Source organism: Labrus bergylta, chromosome 14 (genome assembly GCF_963930695.1).
Source record: "Labrus bergylta chromosome 14, fLabBer1.1, whole genome shotgun sequence".
In the NCBI taxonomy this organism is placed as follows: domain Eukaryota; kingdom Metazoa; phylum Chordata; class Actinopteri; order Labriformes; family Labridae; genus Labrus; species Labrus bergylta.
Window position 1 is genome coordinate 3,002,120 of NC_089208.1, and position 22,136 is coordinate 3,024,255.

Consider the following 22,136-nt stretch of genomic DNA (forward strand, 5'->3'; position numbering starts at 1 on the left):
TAATAAAATAAAATAAAAAAATATGCACCTTTCCTAGACACTTTTATTTTGAAGTCCCGGGACCGGAAGTGTGAGCGGTCCTGCTTTAGATTTTGACAGCAGGGTCCGTTTTTTTTACCTCTTTGCTTTTCTTTATTCCACCCTGCCTCGCTCTTTCTTTCCCCTATTTAAAAAAAAAAAACACGCCTTAGCCTGCCGTGTGAATGTGTGTATTTATTTATTTATGCATCTCGTTTGAAAGTGTTTAGGTTTTTTTATTTTTTATTTTTTTACACAATTTAGTCGTCCCTCAAATGAGAAGACGTAAAAGATGGAGCTTCATATTTTAGAGCACAGCTTGAAAGTGGCGAGTATAGAGAAAGAGGGGATCCAGATTTGCACGCACGGATTAATAAAACTCGCTTTCCTGGCCTCCAAAACAAGGTACGTAAACTTGACAGCGACACGGAAACATACACTGTCGGTATTGTTGTACGTGTTTTCTGTGAAGGAGACATTGTAGCAAACTACTGCCGGCGGCTTCCTGCATGTAGTTGCTGTGCTGTGTGTTAAAAGGCAGCGGTGTTTAATTTGTGCCCCAGCTTGTTCCCGTAGTTGCATTAATGTTGTGCACAATGCAGCTTGAGGTGTCATTTAGAGAGCAGAGTGTGTGTTGGGTCTCCAGGCCTATCCGTGTTCTGTGTCATTTTGTAGCTTTGTGCCATCTGTAGCTGGGTCGACGCCTGTGTGTGTGTGTGTGTGTGTGTGTGTGTGTGTGTGTGTGTGTGTGTGTGTGTGTGTGTGTGTGTGTGTGTGTGTGTGTGTGTGTGTGTGTGTGTGTGTGTGTGTGTGTGTGTGTGTGTGTGTGTCTCTCATTCTGTGTGTGTGTGTGTGTGTGTCATTCTGTGTCTCATTCTGTGTGTGTGTGTGTCTGTGTGTGTGTGTGTCTCATTCTGTGTGTGTGTGTGTCTGTGTGTGTCTCATTCTGTGTGTGTGTCTCTCATTCTGTGTGTGTGTCTCATTCTGTGTGTGTGTGTGTGTCTCATTCTGTGTGTGTGTGTGTGTCTGTGTGTGTCTCATTCTGTGTGTGTGTCTCTCATTCTGTGTGTGTGTCTCTCATTGTGTGTGTGTGTGTGTGTGTGTGTGTGTGTGTGTGTGTGTGTGTGTGTGTGTGTGTGTGTGTGTGTGTGTGTGTGTGTGTGTGTGTGTGTGTGTGTGTGTGTGTGTGTGTGTGTCCAGCTTGTTTTTATTCATTGCACTGGGATGTTTTTTTAACCAAAACTTGAGAAACACTGCAGGACATTCCCTGTGTGCTCTGTCCTGTGAACTACAGGTCTTAAGACTCTTTTTTAAATGCGCACTTGTCATTGCCCTGTTTGTGCATTTTTATAACCTCCACACAGTCCATTAATATTAGCCTAAGCAAATAAGCTCACTCAACTGACACACTGGCTTTTGTCTGCCGTTAAATACTTCACTGCAGGCAGTGAGCTGGTAGTCAAAAACTCCCTCTGTGCAGAGGAGAAGTTACTGATAACACACAGCCTCTTTAAGTGCTTCATGTAAACTCAATAATCCTTCTTGTTTGTGCTAACATGAGGCTGCAGGTAAACACTTTTCACTCTATTTACAGATTCTCATCAACACAATGCCCCCAAAAATAGCAAAATATGCTCAGGGATACTTCTACAAATGACCTGTGTTGTCGACGAAAAAACAGTAAAATCCACAAACTGGTGCAACTGAAACATAAAGAAGTTTTGCACGTTTACAATGAATTGACCGTCAAAGCAGAGGCTCATTGATTATCTGTCAGTACACCTGTGAATGAACTGTTTTGGTTAAATACACTTGAGCTTGTTTATTTCTTTTCTAGTCTTCTGGCTACTCAAAGCTCTTTTACACCGCAGGTCACACCTACACATTCACACACTGATGGTAGAGACTGCTGAGTAAAGAGTCCATCAGTGTTAGATTATCACATTCATACACTGCAGATTAAGCAGCGGGAGCAACTTGGGGTTAAGAGTCTTGCACAAGGACACATCGGACATGTAGCTGCAGGAGCTGGGGATCGAACCCCCGACCTTCCTGTTGAGAGACGATCGACTCTACCTCTGATCCACAGCCGTAACTCTATGAAATAATTTGTATAATAATATGTGCAATCAAAGTTGTCTTTTTGTTCATTCCATTGCTGTTTTTTTTTAAATCACCCCTTTTTGGTAGTCTTGATTGTTATAGCAATATAACATACATTCTGTTATTCCTCAGCTACACCCGCCGCCACCGTCCGAGGGGTCCGCCATGTGAAGTGTGAACTGATTTGTTTTGCTGGTGGAAAATAGCCCTATAGGCACAGCCGCGCCAAGACTATTGCGCAAGTCTAGTAAGAGAAGCTGCAGAGCTCTGTGTCTACATATCACCCTGTAACCATAATAATCATCTATAATGTGAATGTTTGCCTCATCAAAGCACATTTACAAGCTTTCACACAGAAAAGAGATTAGCAGAGGGAGTTATGCTGTAAGTGGGAACATTTTCTGACAGCTTTCATATATTTCTCTTTAATAACAAGGAAGAAGAACCTTAAAAACAAACAATTAAGCCTCATGTTTGCAGAAGTCCATTATTAGATTATAATTTAAATATCTAACATAGTAAGATGGTGATATATTGTGTGGTGTTAGAATTTAAACTCCTCTTACTTTCTGCTCTTTTAACTGGACAGGGTCCAGAGTTGAGTGGTGACATGATGTCTTGCAGAAAAGGGGTTTATTGCTGGATCGATGGCAATTACAAGATGGCAGCAGCGACTGATGTCTGTAAAAAAAGCTGCATCAAACAAAATTCAAACTGTATGCATCTGAACTGAAAGTCCTACTCCCACAAAATCAGTCCCCCTCAGAGGATAATGGTTTTGATGAGTCACTACCAATAAACACTGTAATGACATCTGCTGTGCAAAATGGCAGACTGTTTTTTTTGTTTACCCCTGATTTAAATCCACAAATAATTCTGTTCTTGTCTTTGTGTCGGTACAGATTGTTGTTGTTTTTTTTTTTCTGAGAATTTTTTTCTAAATATTTGATGCAAAAAAAGAGCAGATGTGACGTCATGATTCACAGCTCTGTGGACAAATGAGGCTCCTTTTATTTTCAACTGTATTAGCAGCAGAGGAGAGGGAAGGAAGTCGAGAGAAAACGTAGAGGCAGTAGCTCAGTCGATAGGGACTTGGGTTGGGAACCGGAGGGTCGCCGGTTGTCGGTTCAAGTCCTGTTGCAGACCATAATATGGAAGTTGGTCTGGTAGCTGGAGAGGTGCTCTTGAGCAAGGCACCGAACCCCCCAACTGCTTAGCAGTTTGTAGCATCCCCACTCTGACATCTCTCCACCAGTCCATGTCCACAGGTCTTGTTTGTGCATGTGTGTGATTCGGGGTCTATGAGTGTGAGAAGCATGTCCCTATAAATAACAGAGTGTAAACCAAATTTCCCCTCGGGGATAAATACTCTGAACTTAAGACTCTTTGACGTCTGATCTGCAGGTCCAAATGTGTGCTTCAGTTAGCAGAAGGGCCGTGCATGGCGTCAATTTAAAAAATGAAGCCAATGCAGAAGTTCAAGAAACTGCAGTTCCTCAAGTGTCCACATGAGGCTGGCTCCAAATGACCCGGAAGTCACAAACACACCCCATATTGAAATGACTGTTTTGACAGCAGTTTTCCATGAGGCCACCACCATGTGTCGAGACTTCCCAAACAGCCCTTCAGAAACCATTGGGTGACATCACCAGTATGATATGTCAGCGCCTGTCAGGGGGGTATTTTGGCTTCAGTTTTGTACAATGGAAGAAGACGGAGACACTCTGTCCATATTAATATATAGCGTCTTTGGTTTAGAGGTTCAGAATGCAACAAAAATAGTTTGTACATTTTGATGACAGTAGATCCAGAGGGGTCTTCTTATCAGCCAATGTGGGAAGTAGAAAATCTCAGAAGACGTGAGAGATTATACTAATCAATGACGAGCAGATATGGATTATTGTCTCCATCTGGATGGATTCTCTTTAAGAGCTGCATGGGTCTTGTGCTGCTTTCACCTCCACTGTGAGCTGGTTTGTCTTATTAAAAACCTGTTTGGGTGCATCTGTGAGGAGTGATTGTGCGCTGGATTTAGAGGTTTATGGATTAGATTAGAACTTGTTAGTAATATTTAGAAGTTCTTGTAACTTTTAGCTATGTTTTTCTGGAGCTGATCTTTGTTTTTAATCCCCCCCCCCCCCCGTGTTGTTCAGGTCAGTCGAGCTCTGTTGATATACAGTATAAGCACCAGCTGTGACTGTGGTTTTGCTTTAGTTGTAGTGAGCAGGGGAACGTCTGAGGAAAGACAGAGGGGTGATGTAAGAAAAACAAATGAACGTTTCCCAGGGTTTTAGCTGGACAAAGGATTTAGTGTGTCGGGGGCGAATTCTGAAGCGGTGCGCCTTATTTAAAGGTTGGATGTTTTTCTTGTCATGGCAGCCGTCCATTAGGTGATTACATAAGTTCATATCGTTTATCCTGAGAGCTCGAGTGTCCTTTGGATGACACTGGTTTTGCAACTAGTTTTGTTTTTATTTGCTCGCGTTTCTTTCCAGCTGAGTCTTCTCTCTCTCTCTGTCTCTCTCTCTATCTCTGTCTGTCTCTCTCTCTGTCTCTCTCTCTATCTCTGTCTGTCTCTCTCTCTCTGTCTCTCTCTCTCTCTCTCTCTCTCTATCTCTGTCTGTCTCTCTCTCTGTCTCTCTCTCTATCTCTGTCTGTCTCTCTCTCTCTGTCTCTCTCTCTCTCTCTCTCTCTCTCTCTCTCTCTCTCTCTCTCTGTCTCTGTCTCTCTCTCTCTCTGTCTCTCTCTCTCTCTCTCTCTGTCTCTCTCTCTCTGTCTGTCTGTCTCTCTCTCTCTCTCTCTCTCTCTGTCTCTCTCTCTGTCTGTCTCTCTCTCTCTCTCTCTCTGTCTCTCTCTCTCTGTCTGTCTGTCTCTCTCTCTCTCTCTCTCTCTGTCTCTCTCTCTCTCTCTCTCTCTCTCTCTCTCTCTCTCTCTCTCTCTCTCTCCACTCCCATCCTGCGTCTCATGCTGTTGGAGCAAAAACACATTGGCACACCTTCATGCCTCCTCCTGTTGATAAAGGCCGTCAGCAGCACACTATCATCCTTATCATGGTGTTGAGTTGGGCCTCCTCTTTATCCAGTTCTTACTGCAGGTCTGGTTTAAACTAGTTTCACCACCATACACTTTTTTATGTTGTTTTTCCCTCATATCTTTCTTATTTTTCTGCAAAAAGTATTACATATCATGATTTGCAGAGCACAGAAATACAGGACAGATATAGTAGATATTGTTTAAAATATATTGCAGCTGCCAGGTTTTTGCTTTTCATACAATACTGACACACAACACAGACTTTGTTACTGAGGATTTTAAATGTTTTTGCATATTCAGACATACTTCAGGATGGACTCCAGTCATCTGTGAGACTGGCTGAATTTCTTGTCGCTCCACTTGGTGTTCTACTGAGTTAAAGAGCTAGCCTTAGCACTTAGCAGGGAGTGACTGATTTAATAAAAACAATGATTTTTGGAAGTTATGAATCAATTTAATATTTCAGAATATAAGAATCTCGATTACATACATTGATATTTTCCCACCTCAATCAACCATGTTATACAAACAATGGATCAAATGACTGATGTGTTGAGTGGAAGATGTCACTTTAGCCGTTTTCACACATGCACACTTGAAAATGTCTTGAACATTTTGTCTTGAACATTTTGTCTTGAACATTTTCAGGCAGGCTGTCCCTGAAAGTTGTTCACACATGCACCTCACAGCGGGAGATTTGCCATGTTGGATGGTATTGGTGGACACTGAAGCTTCAGTGTTTATCCAGCTCTGCATGGGTCTGTAAACCTTTCTGTGTTCTAACCTCTCTCCATTTTTCAAAAGCATCTCCAATATTGATCCTAGTTTGAGCACGTTTCTGCTCGTGGAGCTTATTAGAAACATGCAGAGGCTTTTTAGGTCGGGTACAATCACTTCTATCTGAACCACTTCTCTTGACCGCTTCCATCGCTGCAACACCTGTTGACCTGATAACTGCTCTCATAACTGACAAACCGAGGGGCGTCCAAAACGGCCGTGTGGTGGGGGGGGTCACCTTAAAAGCGCCTACCTTCTGTGGTCCAAACAAATCCAGAGCATTCAGGAGCAGAATCTAAAGTTAGAAGGAGGACATACTGGCTGCTGCATTGTTGTCAGAGAAGCCAACACTTCAACATAGCATGTTTCCTTAAATTCCTTAGTAAATATCTTACACATTGCTCCTTTAACTACTTCTGCAACGTTCTGAATAAACCTAATTGTGTTGCACATGATTCATTTGTGAGTATGCAACTTCTTTAGCGACTTAATTTCTGTTCCCTCGGGACACAGACATGTTTGTTGTTGTGTTCGCCTCAGATGAGCTCGCGAGTGTTTTTGCAAAAGCTCGGACTCATTTGAAGAGTCCCTGTGAAGTTCCTTACGTGCACACAGAATGTAAGTGATGCGGGCTAAATGTTCGCTGATCTCCCCCCTCTGTGCTCGCTAATAACTTAAATCTCTGCAGTGATTTGCTGTTTGGCTGTTAATCTGGATGGAACACAGTGTCATATAATGGAGTCAGTCATTAAGTAGAGCTCATAAAGACATGATCATGATGGGGGGGGGGGAGGGGTGTTATTAACTCAGGTTAGGAACCAGACAAAAAGTCATCACTGCAGGTCAAATTGATATTTGAGAGCCGGTTGGATTCTAAGAAAGCGCTCGTGTTTCCGCAGAAAGCATTGTTGAGTCTTCTCTCTTATCCTCCTGTTGTTTTTCACACCTTTCATCCGAATGTGACGTGTGAGCCTTCAGTGGCTTCAGCCTGTAATGATGCGATTATCACAGCAGTGTTGTGCATTCTGTTTATCCAGCCGGCTGTGTGACTGCTTTCCTTTGTGCTGCAGAAAGTCTGCTGGGCATCATTTCAAGCCTTATTTATATCCTTCATTTCAATATCTTTCCATTTGGTGCATTCAGACCTGACAGGTGGAATCAGACAGGAAAGCTGTTGTGATGTGAAGTATTTGGAGAAATGGTGGTTTAAAAACAGGGAACGAAGATGTTTCCAAGTTGGTGATTTAAAAAAAAAAAAGGATAAAAACGTTGAGGAACTGGCTAATTTATCATTTCATTAAAATCACTGATGAAGTAAAAAAGATAAACTACTATACGTGACAAAGAGTTTTATGGTTGTTTTTTTTGTAAATTTCAAATACAGAAAGAAAAGTTTGATACCATACTCACTAACGACTAACTTGCGCCCCTCATTTAAAGGCTTTAGATGTGATTTTTTTGATCCAGCAGATGTCGCCCTTGAGCACCAGCATGAAACCAAAACAACTCGCACTGCATTGTTGTGTTAGCATGCTAATGCTAGCGATCTTTATTATGCTGGTATCTTCACACTGCATGTAAATTTACCTGAAATGAGCGTGATCTAGAAACACAGTTAAGCAGTGAGTACAGTATGTTATTCTTCTTTTCTCTAGTCCCTCAATTAAACAACTTTTATACACGAGGGGAGGAGTCAGCCGGCCGTCCTGGCGATGTAAACAAAGTGAAGATAGGACTCTGAAAACTGTGAAAACATCACAGACAGTGGGACTCGGGTGTTACACCCATTGTAGACAGTCATGACTCACAGAGTTATTTTCAGAGGATATACTTGATTTATATTATATTTAAGTGTGAAAAATCACATAGAAAGACTTTAAGAGTTATAATATGTAGAATATCTAAATTAGTTAAAAATGGAGTAAACCTATCAGTTATCATATCCAGAGAACTCCTTCATTTGATGCTGTTGGCGTTTGAGGATTTATCAGGAGATCACCAAATTGAACCACATTCCAGAACAAATTATCAAACAGTTTTTCATGTTAAAATAATCATGTTGACCCCATGTTGGTGTCAAGAAGAGAAATCAGTAGACCACGGCCCCAATTGGCCTTTTCTTGGCCGATTGGACATGTTGAATCGGCGTCGGTGAGAGGGATCTCTCTGATTGGCTGTTGGGAGGTTTCATTTCTCTCCAGCTCTCCTCTCAGGTTCAGTAAAGCCCCTTGAGCATGTCTCTGTAGTCTCCATGCTTTCACCCATTAGTGCGGTTTCTCCTTATTTGTCTCCTCCACCTCTTCTTTTCTTTTTTCCACTAAAAGACCAAGAACTGACAACGCCAGCGCCATTTTCTACTTCTTATCAGACATTATTCTCCATTAGTAGGCGACCTGTAATACGAGTGGTGACTGACAGCGGAGTGAAAATGGTCTTCTTGTATCATAACAACAAACTACCGCCCCCTGCTGGCATGGAGAGTTATTTCCTCTCATGCATGAGCAAAACGTAAGTGGTGGTTGGCCGTCAGCTGTAGTCTTTGCGGTGTGTTCAAGTGCAACTTTTTGGTCATGTGAGGCCTCCTCGCCACTAGTTCTTTGCTGTCTGCTTGGTGTGTCAGGGCTGTTCGAGATATTTTATTCTGGAGCAAAGTGGTACATGTCCTTCCATGAAATCTAACTGCTGCATGATCTATCATCATCTCCACATGTGATAAATGATGCCGGCTAATCGGAGGTGTAATTTGTAGGTCGCAGCCCTGTTTGCATATTAAAAAGTTTCCTCAGTCATTATTATTCCTCTCACATCACTTTGTGTTTGGAGGTTAATACTGGGAGCAGAGCAGCACTGAGTTTTATTGGTGTCGTGGTTATGAGCCTCATGTTCAATATGAAATGATGAAGTAGACATTTACAGTCCCTGAACATCTCACTGATGCATCTTTTTCATATGAAACTGTCTCCTCAAATCTCCAAACAGTGTTTGATGTGTGTGTTACGAACGCACCAGGGAGCAGAAGAGCTACAGGCGACAGTAATTGTTGGACAGACCTCACAAACGACTCGTGCAGTTTAATCTTTTGAACTTTCTCTTTTGATTTTTTTCATTTTCTGTCTCTCCCTTTTTCAGATGCAAGTTTTTCAGCCTGACGGAGACTCCCGAGGACTACACCATAATCGTCGACGAGGAAGGCTTTAAAGGTGAGTCCTTTCTTATTTGTTTTTCTCTTATGGATTTTTTAAAAGTCACCGTGGCAACCATAGATCGAGGCGGCAGGAAAAGATCACATTGTGTGTGTGCAGCGCCGCGTATAGCCTCGGCTGCCCGTGTTTGAGCACACTTTGCCATTATGGATGTGAGGCCAAGCTGCCGGTTTGCCTTGTTTTGTGGTCGGCTGATTGAGTGAATCCATGTCATTACACACCCTCTCCCAGGGTGACCCTCCTTGGTTACCGTGGAGACCACAGGCGATGTGTTGCGTAACAGGCGCAGGTATTTTCTACTGAGTGAGCTGTTCTCTGCTGTCTGCTCAACCAAACTATGAATACAACTAAGTCATGTTGGTTGCTTTTGAAAAGACATTTTATAATCAACAGAATTTCATCACAGGAAGTTGATTTTATAAAGTCTGAGAACAGATATATAAAAAGTACCTCATTAAGGGGAAAATGCTTTAAAAGTTGTTTAATCTGAGGGTGCTCCTCCATGTCAGCTAATAATACATTTAATTAGAGTTTACAACAGTATAAGGAAGTTGTTCACAAAACGGATCAGGACCCCATCAGGGTCACAGACGACCAGGAGGGGGGTCGCTAGATGCCTTTAAAAAAACGTAAAACAATTCAAAATCATTTAGAAATGGTATTTTCTCAAATACTCCAATTCAAGCTGAAAGCCGGGGTTGAAATCTGAGCTGTGGATCTTTTTCCACGTCATTCCCTCTCCTCTTCTGACTCTATCTTCTCTAAATAAAGGCATACAAAGCCCCAAACATACAAACATTACTCCCGTTTTTCAATGCCTTACTCAATATTCTGTTATCACATCAGGTGATCTGCAGGCTGTGAAGGAAATCATATTTTCCGTGATTCAAGACAGCAGAAAGGCAGTGGCAGTAGAGCATCATAAAGACAATAAGTGTCAAAACAGGAACTAGGACTCAAAATGAAATAAGGAACAAACACTCATGAACATTGCTCACTCTTAACGGCCCAGTTTCTCAGCTATTTGTTCCAGAAATGGTCCAGTGTGTCAGGTCCTTGTATTTAGTTTTCAGGAAAGAAATACCAGAAAAAGAGTGTTTACTTTGATGAATTGAGGGTTAAATCACTGCTGTCCAAGATAAATCAAGCTGTACATTACTGTAAAAGAGTAGTGGTATCCTGTTGACCTGGTGTCAAGCTTAAAGCTCCTTTAAGTTAGCGTTAAATAACACTTAAAGGTTATAGCTGAACTGTTTTTGACTCTCTCCGTCCGTTCCCAGAGTTGCCCCAGTCGGAACACATCAGTGTTGCTGATGCCACGTGGTTGGCCCTCAACGTGGTGTCGGGGGGCGGCAACGCCTCCAACTCACAGCCCATCGGCGTCACCAAAATCGCCAAATCAGTCATCGCACCGCTGGCCGACCACAACATCTCTGTTTTCATGCTGTCCACGTATCAGACCGACTTCATATTGGTGAGTGCTGGTGTGAATGTCTCAAGCTTTGTGTCATTTTTTTTTGGAGATCTTTTATGTCATCTTGATTTTGGAACATCGGCTTTGTTGAGATGATGAGATAAATGAACCCATTATGATGGGAAAACCGGCACGACTGTGTAACCAGAGTACATGAAGTATATAGCCAGTTTACTCCTGCTGCATATGCAAGAATATGCAATTTTTCACACTTACCAGAGATCAAGTATCTCCTCTGAAAATAACTCTGTGAGTCATGACTGTCTACAATGGGTGTAACACCCGAGTCCCACTGTCTGTGATGTTTTCAGAGTTTTCAGAGTCCTATCTTCACTTTGTTTACATCGCCCGGACGGCCGGCTGACTCCTCCCCTCGTGTATAAAAGTTGTTTAATTGAGGGACTAGAGAAAAGAAGAATAACATACTGTACTCACTGCTTAACTGTGTTTCTAGATCACGCTCATTTCAGGTAAATTTACATGCAGTGTGAAGATACCAGCATAATAAAGATCGCTAGCATTAGCATGCTAACACAACAATGCAGCGCGAGTTGTTTTGGTTTCATGCTGGTGCTCAAGGGCGACATCTGCTGGATCAAAAAATCACATATTCTTCCTTTTAAAAAGTCAAATTACAGTCCATATGTTTGCTTCATTTACAGTAAAGTGCATTACATATCAACATAATTATTAAAAAGATGCTTTATGACGTCTACATGTTGGGTTAACAGTTTGTTCACGTCGTCGTAGAGCAGTGTAAACATGATTAGTTTGAGAGCTTATTAAATGTGTTTATGGCATGCTGTAAGGGTTTCATTACTTTTCCATTATATTACCCCCATTCCTTACATCCTATTAATGCCTGACATGTAAAAGCAATAACCTCGGACATAGTGTACCTTCACCGGCCTCCCTGCCTTTGATTTAGAGACCGATCCACTCTCATACCGAAGCCTCTCTGGCCACTGGGAATGTATTTTTTTATTGCCTTGCTTTCGTGGAAAAACCAGGGTCTGCTGAGCGACTCTGGCATGTTTATGAAAATGAAAAAAAAAAAAGAATGTGTCGATGTTCATAATCTGTTACGTAAAGGGGATCAGCAGCTCAGCCTCTTGCTGCTGGAATTCCAGGTATCATCCTCTTGTTTCCTGTCTGTGCACCGACTGCTTCCATACCCCATAATCCTAATTATTATCAGTGTCAGATAAAAAAAAAAAAAACCTGCTGCGCTCACCCCGTCGCCCACATCAACCAGCACCCGTCTCCTCTCTGGCTCACATTGTGTCGGATTGAATTACTGACTATGTGAGGGAAAACACACACCAGCTGAAGATGTGTTGTTTATTTTCCACTGTTTGGATCTTTTGTGTTACATAAAGCAGTAAAGCCTGACAGAGCCATAACTATATCCTCACTGAGCCGAAACACACACACACACACACACACACACACACACACACACAGAAATTCAATTGAAGTAATAGCTGACAGAGGAATCACTTTGTTAGACTCAGACACACTCTTTCAATTTATTTTTGTGACCAGCGTCAGAGATCCACTTTCATTTTAGAGACAATGAAGAAACACTCCTGGACGTGTTGTTTCAACAAGACACTCAAAAATGTGTATATTTGATTGATAGTACGGATGTAATGATGCCGCACAAGATCATTTAGAAAACAATGAGACAGAGTAATATAGCGTGATACTGATTTTAACCAGCAGGGGGCAGTACCTGTTTTTGGCTTCCCTTGTTCAAAGTCATGAATTGAAGAAGAAGAAGAAGAAGGGTGTATGGACAGTTTTAAGGATGTCTTGTCAGAATCTCTCATTGAAAAGGTGTTAACTAAGTAAAAGTAGAAACCCTACGGAAGCCCAAAGTCGACAAACATCAACACATTTTATTCACTAGTCGCGTCTTATTATCCTTGTATTATTTTTAAGTTGGCCTATCTGAGTGACCGGTCTTTTTTTTTTTGATGATGAGACTCTTTTTTTTTTTTTTGTAATGTCGATATAATAAGAAATATAAGTAGAGATCTTGAAAACGACTGAAATTACACATAATCATCAAGTGGCAACCTCTGGAGTTAAAAAAATAAAAGCCAATGCAAAAAAAAAAAAAAAAAACTGCAGTTCCTCGAGTGTCCACTAGATGCTCGCTTGAAAACCCTCAGAAGTCACATACACACCCATTCAAAAATACCTGTTTTTACAGCAGAAATTAACATGTTTACAAACTGTTTCAAAAAACAATTTTGGTATGAATAGTTTGAGTCTTTATAGGCACACACTGTACACAGGGTGAATTTTCTATTTCTATTTCCATTAAGGGCTTCCATACTACCTCCCTTCTACTTCTCAATCTCAACAACTACAACATAAATGTCTTATCTGTTTAATGGTTATAGTTTGTTTAATTAATGTGCAATAACTCCTGAAAATGATGGGAATATTTTACAGTAATTTATCACTTTATGGGACTACTTCAAGAATACAAAACCATCTGGGCGCCGTATGGCCTGGCGGTTGTTGCACACGCTCCATGTGCAGAGGTTTTGGTCCTCATGAAGTGATCATGGTTCTGGACTGGCCTCAGCCCCTTCCTGCATGTCACCCCCCACTCTCTCCTCTCTGTATTTCCTGTCTCTTCTTCGGTCTCTTATGCGGTAGCTTAGAAGAGAACAATACAGAACCATGAAAAAAAAGATTTGATAAATTTCTGAAGGAGAAATAAATCTGGGCCCCTGTCCTTGTTTAGCATTCCTTCATCTTGAAGAGTCCCCCACAGACCAACACTCTTATCTAATGCAACATGTTTCCAAAACTGAATTTCCAGGAATTTATTTATGTTCCCCTGAAGACAACTCTTAACCTCTTTATGAAACATTTTGAACCTTCAGCTTTTTACGAGACGTATGAAAAGCTGTGTTCTTCTGGGCAGAGTTATGAAAGGACCAGATCAGAGGCTTTAGGCTTTTTGAATGAACCTGATTGTGGTTTAATAATCGTTCTGCGTCATTGTTGGAGATAAAAAAACAAAACACTTCTCTTCTCAAGACTTTGATTCATTTCTGTCCTCTACTTTAACCTGAAGTGATTTTGCAGCAGTTTATTTCTGCACCAAATCTGTATATCTTCTCTGTTTTGTGTTCTTCTACCTGTATTAACATTGAAAATCTAATTTTCTAATTTAATCATTACTTTCTGTAATGGAAATCATTTCATTGAGCTTTTTAGCTTGTTTTTATATATCAAGGTTCAAGGTTCAAAGTTGTCTTAATAATCCCTGAGAGAGGGCATAATGTTTTGCAGTCAGCAGTTAAATATCCATCCGACCAACAAGCAACAATATTGTTTTAAAGCCATGGTTCTCAACTGGTGGGTTGGGACCCAAAAGTGGGTCTCACATTTGATACCAGTGGGTTGCAGATTTGTGCCATGGACCAAAAGAAGGTTGTCTATGCTAGGCTTTTATTTTGAAAAACATGCCTAGAAGGGTTGTTTATTCATACTCAGTAGCTGCTGCTATTTTAATATAAATCTGTATATTTTATTTTAGACATGTCTACTGCTGCTACTGTATTTGTATATGGTTTTTTTTTATTATTATTGTATCTGTGTACTGTTCTATACTTTGTTGCTACCTGCTGCTGGAATCTGAATTTCCTGAGGGAACCTTCCCAAGGATTTAGAGGATTTCATTCAGAGGCAAAGATACATGCACCGTATTCTCCATGTACTAATCACAAATCTCAAAATGCTTCAACCTGATGTGTGTAGAGTAAAAAACAGAGCTGTTGTTATTCCTCAGATTTTATGTTAACTCCTCTATGTGCTGATTAAAACAGGTTGAGCCAATTTTCCTCGCGATAAAGATGTTTAATGAATTATGGGAAGTGAAATAAATACAGATGAGAGTGGGTGTGCTTACAAGTAATTTCTATCTTCTCGTGTCAAATAACTCGCTGTAGAAATCATTTTCTAATGTGTCATCTTGTTCTCTTATCTCACCTCGTTCATGTTTCTTTTGGTCGTCAGGTCCGGGAGCGAGATCTGCCCATGGTCATGCACACGCTGTCTTCTGAATTCACTTTGCTGCGGGTCGTCAACGGGGAGACGGTGGCTGTTCACGACCTGGGAGTCACCAACGGCTTCGTAAAACCTAAACTAGGTAAAAAAAAAAATTTAAAAAAAAACGAGCATTTTTCATAAATGTAAACGTGCAGCAGGTGTTAACACTTCCACAACGTATGAGTTGTTAATAGACTCCATTGTTACCATATTCTGTCTGTTTTTGTTTTTTTCAGTGCCCCGTCCCATCATTCACCCTCTATCGAGTCCCAGCAATATGTTCTGTGTGACCAGCCTGGACCCGGACACGCTGCCCTCTGTCGCCACCCTGCTCATGGACGTCATGTTTTACTCTGGAGGGTAAGAACCTTCAGTGTTGTTAGGAATGTGTTAGCGTCTCTAAGAATACGTCTAAAGTGAAAGGATGAAGTGTTTTGGCCTCATGGACAAAATCAAGCATGAACTCATCAGTTGTAATATGTTAGGTATTGTAAAGTCAGATCTTTAAAATATAAAAAGCACAGATTTTGAAACCAAATGAAAGATTTGGGTTCCCTCCCAGTACTCTGGTTCCTCCCACAGTCTAAAGACATGCTTGCTAGGTAGGTGTACTCTGTCTATTGCCCAATGTCAGCTGCTTCGGGATACTTCACCCATTGAAACATGAATCTGTATTGACATTGAGTCATATATGTAGAAATGTGAAATACATTTTGAAGTTGGAGCCTTCTTGACCAAGAAAAGGCAGAAAGTGTCTTTGTGGCTCATGTGGATGAAAGACACCAAATCCCAGAATGCACAGCACAGCAAAATGACGATTTTTGCGTCATCGGAGGCTCCTTTTCAGACAAGAAATACAAAAGATTTCCCATCTCAGGAGAAAATGAGGGCGCGATGCACGACCATTCAAAAATACTACCAGGTTTGTAATGATACAAAGCTTCATGCAAATGGGTGAAGTATCCCTTTAAACATCTTTCCATGTCATTAGAACCTTTAAATAAACGTTAAAGATCCACACATGTCCCTTATAGTGTTGTTATACTAAGCACTAAACAGTAGATTTGTGACAGTGAAGCTGCAGCTGTTGGAGGATGAAAATGAAAATGTGTGAAATCTAACTTTGCCTCATTGTTGTTGCGGCCTGTCAGCAGGTGTTTGATGAGCAGAATGTGATTCTTGCTTCACCTCCTTCTCCACATTGTGAGATGTTTCTGTTTTCCTTCCAGTCCAAAAGAGCCCGGAGCCTCCAGCGAGGACTCCAACCACATCCGCTTCTTCTCCTTCTCCCTGATCGAGGGCTACATCTCGCTGGTCATGGACGAGCAGACAACTCAAAGGTGGAGTTAACAGAAGACTCTAAAACTTTATTTAAAAAGCACCTTTCATTCAAACACACAGACCAAAGTGCTTCAAATAGGATCCAACCGATTGAGATGTTTGGAAAATCATCACATTCATTTTCTTTTTTTACAGAACAACTTTTTCAGACTCAGGGTTTTATCTTTTACGTACAAAATCTTTTAAAGACATAAAGAGATGTTTGTGTTACAAATAAAAACATAAAATAAGTAAGATATTGATATTGAGAGTCGGTGAGTTCTGATGTTTAAGGGGGCGTCAAATCAGGAGATTCGATTTGAGAAAACAAAACAAAACGAGCCGTCTCAGGAACGTATTTGTTTATTTCTGCTGTGTAGTTATCCTCACCTGTTCCTTTGAGATGTTTTGTTGCACGATGTTTCAGCAGCTGGAACAAACACATGATTACTGTTTGAGGGGGCGGTCAGTTTGTTGCTAAGCAGTAGCACAGCAGTGATGTATAGAGGACGTAGTTAAGTCACAGTGGGCTTTCAGGCTGACTCATTTCTCCTCCACAGTGGCCCCATGTTTCTCTCTAATTAAGCAGACAGGATGTAAAGAATCCTGAGCAGCTGCACCTCCCGTGTGGCTTCTCCTTGTTTTACCTCCACGTTAGCTCCTGGTCCACATTCTGCTTTCGGGTATCTCACATGTGGGTCAGTGATGTCTTCAAGCCAAGTGGAGGGGAAACCAAAACTTCCATTAATTTTTTAAACTTCATGTTTTGTCGCAGGCACATGTGGGTCAGCCTGGTCCACATGGTTTATATAAGACCGCTCATGTTGTCTTCGAGGAATAGGTCACCTATTTTTCTTCTACTTTACAACGACTGTCTTAATCAGCGCAGCGGGTCAGACTGCAGCAACACGACTCACCGGTTGATGTCGATCTGAAGAGCTAACGTTTAGCATCATCTGAAGCAGGCGTTGTTAACTGTGAAAGCTGTCTGCCAAGTGAATTTAACAAGTGAATTTAACACTAGTAAATCCCTAATCTGACAACAATGCCCCCAACTTTGAAAAAAGTCCATCCTCTCCGTCTTTTGCCTGTTCCACTTTTCAGAAAATGTGTGCTCAAATAGGCCGTTTGAAGAGTTTCCCTTCATGACATCACAAAGGGCAGTAGCCCCTCCCCCAGGTGGGTGACACTCCCACAGCTAGGTGTTTGTTCTGCCCTCTGAGTCTGCCTTTTCACCGTAAACAATAGGACATGGAGCAAGAAAGCACTGAGTACACCCAAGACCTTCCAGAGAGGGGGCGTGGTCAGACACAGCTCATTTACATACTTAAAGGTACAGACACAGAAACAGCCTGTTCTGAGCAGGGCTGAAATAGAGGGGTTTCTAGACATGATCAAATACAGGATCAGAGTGGATTTAGAACAAGAAACTTCACACACATGTTTTGAGGAGCTCTGAGACTTATTTACACTGGTTGAAAAAGAGGAGGAGGATATGTCACCTTTAATGATAATCAGGAACCAGAGGGGAAAATAGATTTAACATCTTACGTTACAGATGTGCCTCAGAGTCCCTGAGAGCCCAACATGCAATCAGACATGAACAAGAGCAAACCCACTGAGTGATTTAAAGGCTTATCTGATATGATGTTTTGACTTTGGTTGAGCTCAGATTTTATTCTGTCCCATAAAAAGCATGATGATACCTATAAATATTTTAAATGACCTCATATATGTTTTATTCTTTGTCATTTGTTCACTTAAAGGTTTCCAAACAACGTCCTCTTCACTAGCGCTTCTGGAGAGCTTTGGAAAATGGTTCGCATCGGAGGACAACCTTTAGGATTTGGTGAGTTTAATCCACTAGAAGGCTAAAACAAACAAAAAAGTTAAATATCAGAGATGAACAAACACAGCATATAAAACAAAAGCTAACAACATGCCTTCTGATTTACAGTCTCTGGGTGGGCTTGTAAAGTTGTTGTCTTGTTTCTTTTTTTCGCAGATGAGTGCGGCATCGTGGCTCAGATATCAGAACCCCTGGCTACAGCTGACATTCCTGCTTACTACATTAGTACCTTCAAGTTCGACCACGCACTGGTAAGACAAGAACAACCCGTTTTTATTCATGTTCAAGTGCTCAAAAAGTTATTTCATGTAAACGTCCCGGCTTTGTCTCTCAGCGTGCGTACCTATTGGATGGATACCTGAGTATTATGGCTACGCTTTTACAACATTTTGATTGATTCAGACGAAGCTCATAGTCGCTGTGAACTACTCTCAATTTATTTATAGCGTCAGAAATACATTTTGAGGTAAGGGGGGGAGGGGGTTATTTTGAATTCATGAGACACATGAGGTATGAGTTAAACATGAAGAACGGAAGATAAGTTATTGCTGATATGCAATCTTTCATTTTTGTTTATTTATGTCAGGGCGGGGCGAGTCTGCTGAGGTAAGACAGAATGAAAACAAAGCAGACTCTAAAATGTTGGACGGAGCAACAGAGTCCGCTATATGACGCTATTATGAGAATATTTGACTTTATACTCCCCCCTCCTATTGGCTCGAGGTGAATTCTCCGGAGAAAATCCTGCTTTGTTCTCACATTATAGCTCGCTCTGACTTGCTGCTGAAAAAATATTAGGGGGTCTTGCAGGAGAAACTCAAGAGTGAAGTCAGAGTGAAAAATGGTGCTGTTTGTGTTCACACATACTATACAGCTCCTCCTGGACATATCAGGAGCTTTTCAGGAGATTTCTGCAAAAGTGAAAGCCCAATTTGTCTCACATGATGCTGTAAGACACTTTAAGTTCTCAGGTTTGACGTCACTCAGGGCTCTTGATGGAAATGATTCATTGTTTCTGATGTTTTATAGACCAATACTTGACCTAAAAAAAAAAGAAGTAATAGATGCCGACATGAGCTTCAGCTGCTCCCCTATGTGCTGTGATCAGAGGGTTACGGAGCGTTTTGTCTCCTGCAGGTTCCTGAAGAAAACATCCAAAGCGTGATCGGAGCTCTGCGGACCAAGAGCACAGCACAGTGAACGACTTGCCGGAGGAGAAACCGCTGTGTTTGTGTTTTTTGTCTCTCCAGTCATTTGGTTCAAACGTTTATCATGTCCAAAAAGTGCCAAGAGCTTCTTAGCGGACTCCTGTGGATCGGCTCTGAAGGAAGGGGATCGAACCACAAAGCGTGGGTGGGAGAGGGGGGGGGGGGTGACAGCGTGTTAGGGATTCATTTTCTTTACCTCCTCCTCCTCGGCACTCGAGCCCCTCCACTGCCCGCTCTGGTAGTTGTTGCTTTTAGTTTACCGGACTGAATCCGTTTTTCTTTTTCCTCTCTGAAGCTGCTTCTTCTTCCCACTCCCTGACCCTCATGAGCACCATACTGTATTAGTTACATAATTCCTCTTACAGAAGGATGACGAATGTACTCTCTGAAGCAAAAGAGAGATTATATATATATATAGATATATCTATATATCTATATACCAAGCTCTCCATTTTTCTTTTCTTTTTGTTTGTTCCGTTTGGTTTTCGACAGGTCATTTTATCGGTGCCAAGATGTCTGAATGCCCCAACTGATGCCTTTTTGTTTCCAAACTTTTCACATGTGCAATTTGAAGGAGACAATTTCGCGAGACAGCCAGCGCCCGGTGGAGCAATTTGTGTTTGTTTTAGTTTTTTTTCTTTTGCTTTTTAGTCGCTGTTGAACATGTTTTAATCACAGCAATGTTCTGAACTGGTTCAGTCCCTTTAGAGTGTTTTTGCTTGATCTGTAGAAACCTGGAGAGGATCTGAGAGCTTTGAAGAGGACGGACTCTTTTTTTAGTGTTTTTAAAAGTTACACGCGTTCACACTGTGAGCAACATGGCGGATGAGTCACCACAAAGCTGTTTTTTTTTTTTTATCGTTTTCAAATTCAAATCTGATTTATTCAAGCCTTTTTTTAAAGTGCTGTTTAATGGCAGAGACCAAAATAATGCTTCAGGACGCTGCAGCCAATCACAGCAATAGAACAAGTCACATAAATGTTAGCATGCTACGCTACGCAGCTGGTTTTAACATCTTATTCAGATTACCTTGTTTGGTAAATGTGGCTGAATGAGTATAATGAGATAATTTTTGTTAAATAATTAGACACAGCCACCGGCTTAGATTTGACTTTTGTCAGTGTGTAAACTTCAAGGACGTTAATATCCAGCAGGTCTCATTTCACAGTTATTTTTCCACATTCTTATATTACTTAAAAGTTAAATAATCATTCAAAGGCCTCAATCAACCCAATATCAGACGAATCAATCATGCATCATGAGCTGCCCGTCGTTTGAGGATCAAACACTCGATGAGTTTAGCTTCTACTTAAAGCAATAATAAGACATGTTTGGAATCAATCTTAGGCCTTTCTATCCAACAGGATCGATAACTCTCTCTCATTTCTGTGTGTATAAATGGAGTTGTAGCCTGTAGGTGATTAGCTTAGCTTAGCATAATGAATGGAAGCAGGTGAAAACAGCTAGCCTAGCTTCTCTTCACCTTTTATCCTTTCCTATAAACTCTCTGTATAAGATTAGTTTGATCCCTAAACGACAGAAAAGATTCAATCAACACTTGCAGTGTTTTTCTAGGTTTTGTTTTATTTTATTTTTTTAGTTGAGCACTTGCCGGGGGTTGTGACTCTTCAGATTTATTTATTTTTCCCCTGAAATAGTAACACTAAAAGATTGAATCATAAGCCCTTTTCACACATGCACTGATACAATTTCTTGACCTTTTTCTTGAAATCGTCCTGAGCAGGTTTATTCATGCGTCACTCACAGCGGGAGATTTTCGCTGTCGGAAAAAGGAAGCGAGTAGGGGAGGGGGTATAAACAACATGAAACTCTCCCTCTCGCTCACTCGCTAGAAATTTTCTTTCTGTGTTTACATGTTGGCTCACGCTGACATTTCACCAGGGTGAAGAAATTCTGCTAATTGCATTCACACATGCAGCAGCTCGCTCCCAATATTTAGAAAACGTTTTGTGCATTTAAAGGGTTATAGTAAAAACTGAACCCACAAAGAAGGGCTGCACTATTTATGGAAGTATATAAGTATAAGTATATAAAAAAATCACAAATACTGCAAAGTGCAATCTCCAGATGTTCAAACAGAATTGTAATGACGTATATGTGTGAGAATCCTTGGCCTATACAAATGTTTTTCAGCTGTTTTTAAAAGGAGATTAACAAGAAATGTCGGTTCAGACGCCAACAAATGCACATTTTAAAAGTTTCTTATCATGAATCTTCAAACTATCTTAATATCTGTCAAAACAAAAGCAATACGATGTTTTTTATTCCTTTAAACACTCCAACTCTGCCGCCCTTTTCCTTTGACTCGATGATCATGTCGCTCACAGTGTGAACCCACTGCAGTAACGACCCTGATGATAAAACGCAATGACTTCTTTCTTTTTTTTTTTATTTGTTCATCTACAGTAGTAATAATTACTGAGCCACTTTGACGATGTACCAGAATAACGACTGAGTGCAAGCGTGCTAAACGATAAGCTAAGGTCCACCATGCGGGGTAGGAACATTCCCCCTCCTGAACCCTGCTGGTGTCCATTACGGTGTTGAAGCTGCCCCTCCCCCGCCCCAGTCTGCACTTTAACGCAGCCCCCCCCCCCCCCCCCCCAAAAGACCTGCTGTACTGTATGAAACGGGGAGGGTTATTTACTTAACAAAGATCCTGTCCACACGGGAAGATTCCTGTTGGTCTTAAAGCGTTTGGTGATTATGTTTCCCCGCCCCTCCCCCGCCCACACACACAACACCTTGCACCTAACAACACCTTTTCTTTCTCCTGATCAGCTGTGATGAGTAGAGACCCTGTGTTTATCAGTGTTAAAACATGAGGAAGGTGACCTTTTTTTTTTCTGACTCCATTTCAAAGAAAACGTTGAAAGCTTTCCGCTTGGAGCTTCTTGTGTGGAAAAAAATAAATAAAACAAGCTTTTTTTTGACCTGGTTGTGTGTTGAGTCTGTTTTCGTTCTTGTTGTCTTCACTTTAAAGCACAGATCGTCCTCTCACTGTTAGAAGCCTCCAGTGGGACATTAAATCAATAAACTGTCTCCATCTCTGCTA

The 22,136-nt window shown here is 41.3% G+C and overlaps 1 protein-coding gene across 1 annotated transcript; it reads left to right on the plus strand.

Annotated features, from left to right (window-relative positions):
• The first annotated feature begins 66 nt into the window (after nt 1–66).
• Nucleotides 67–22,014, plus strand: castor2 (cytosolic arginine sensor for mTORC1 subunit 2). The gene is made up of 9 exons (XM_020647135.3): nt 67–423; nt 9,061–9,131; nt 10,415–10,608; nt 14,650–14,782; nt 14,919–15,042; nt 15,912–16,022; nt 17,769–17,851; nt 18,008–18,102; nt 18,989–22,014. Exons 1-9 carry the CDS (start codon nt 311–313, stop codon nt 19,049–19,051), a joined length of 987 nt encoding a protein of 328 aa, XP_020502791.1. The 5' UTR covers nt 67–310; the 3' UTR covers nt 19,052–22,014.
• The last annotated feature ends 122 nt before the right edge of the window (nt 22,015–22,136 follow it).

Coding starts and splice junctions, on each gene's coding strand:
- castor2 (XM_020647135.3), top strand. CDS start 311: ATGGAGCTTCATATTTTAGAGCACAGCTTGAAAGTGGCGAGTATAGAG. Junction 10,609..14,649: donor ATCAGACCGACTTCATATTG/GTGAGTGCTGGT, acceptor TTTGGTCGTCAG/GTCCGGGAGCGAGATCTGCC. Junction 16,023..17,768: donor GACGAGCAGACAACTCAAAG/GTGGAGTTAACA, acceptor GTTCACTTAAAG/GTTTCCAAACAACGTCCTCT.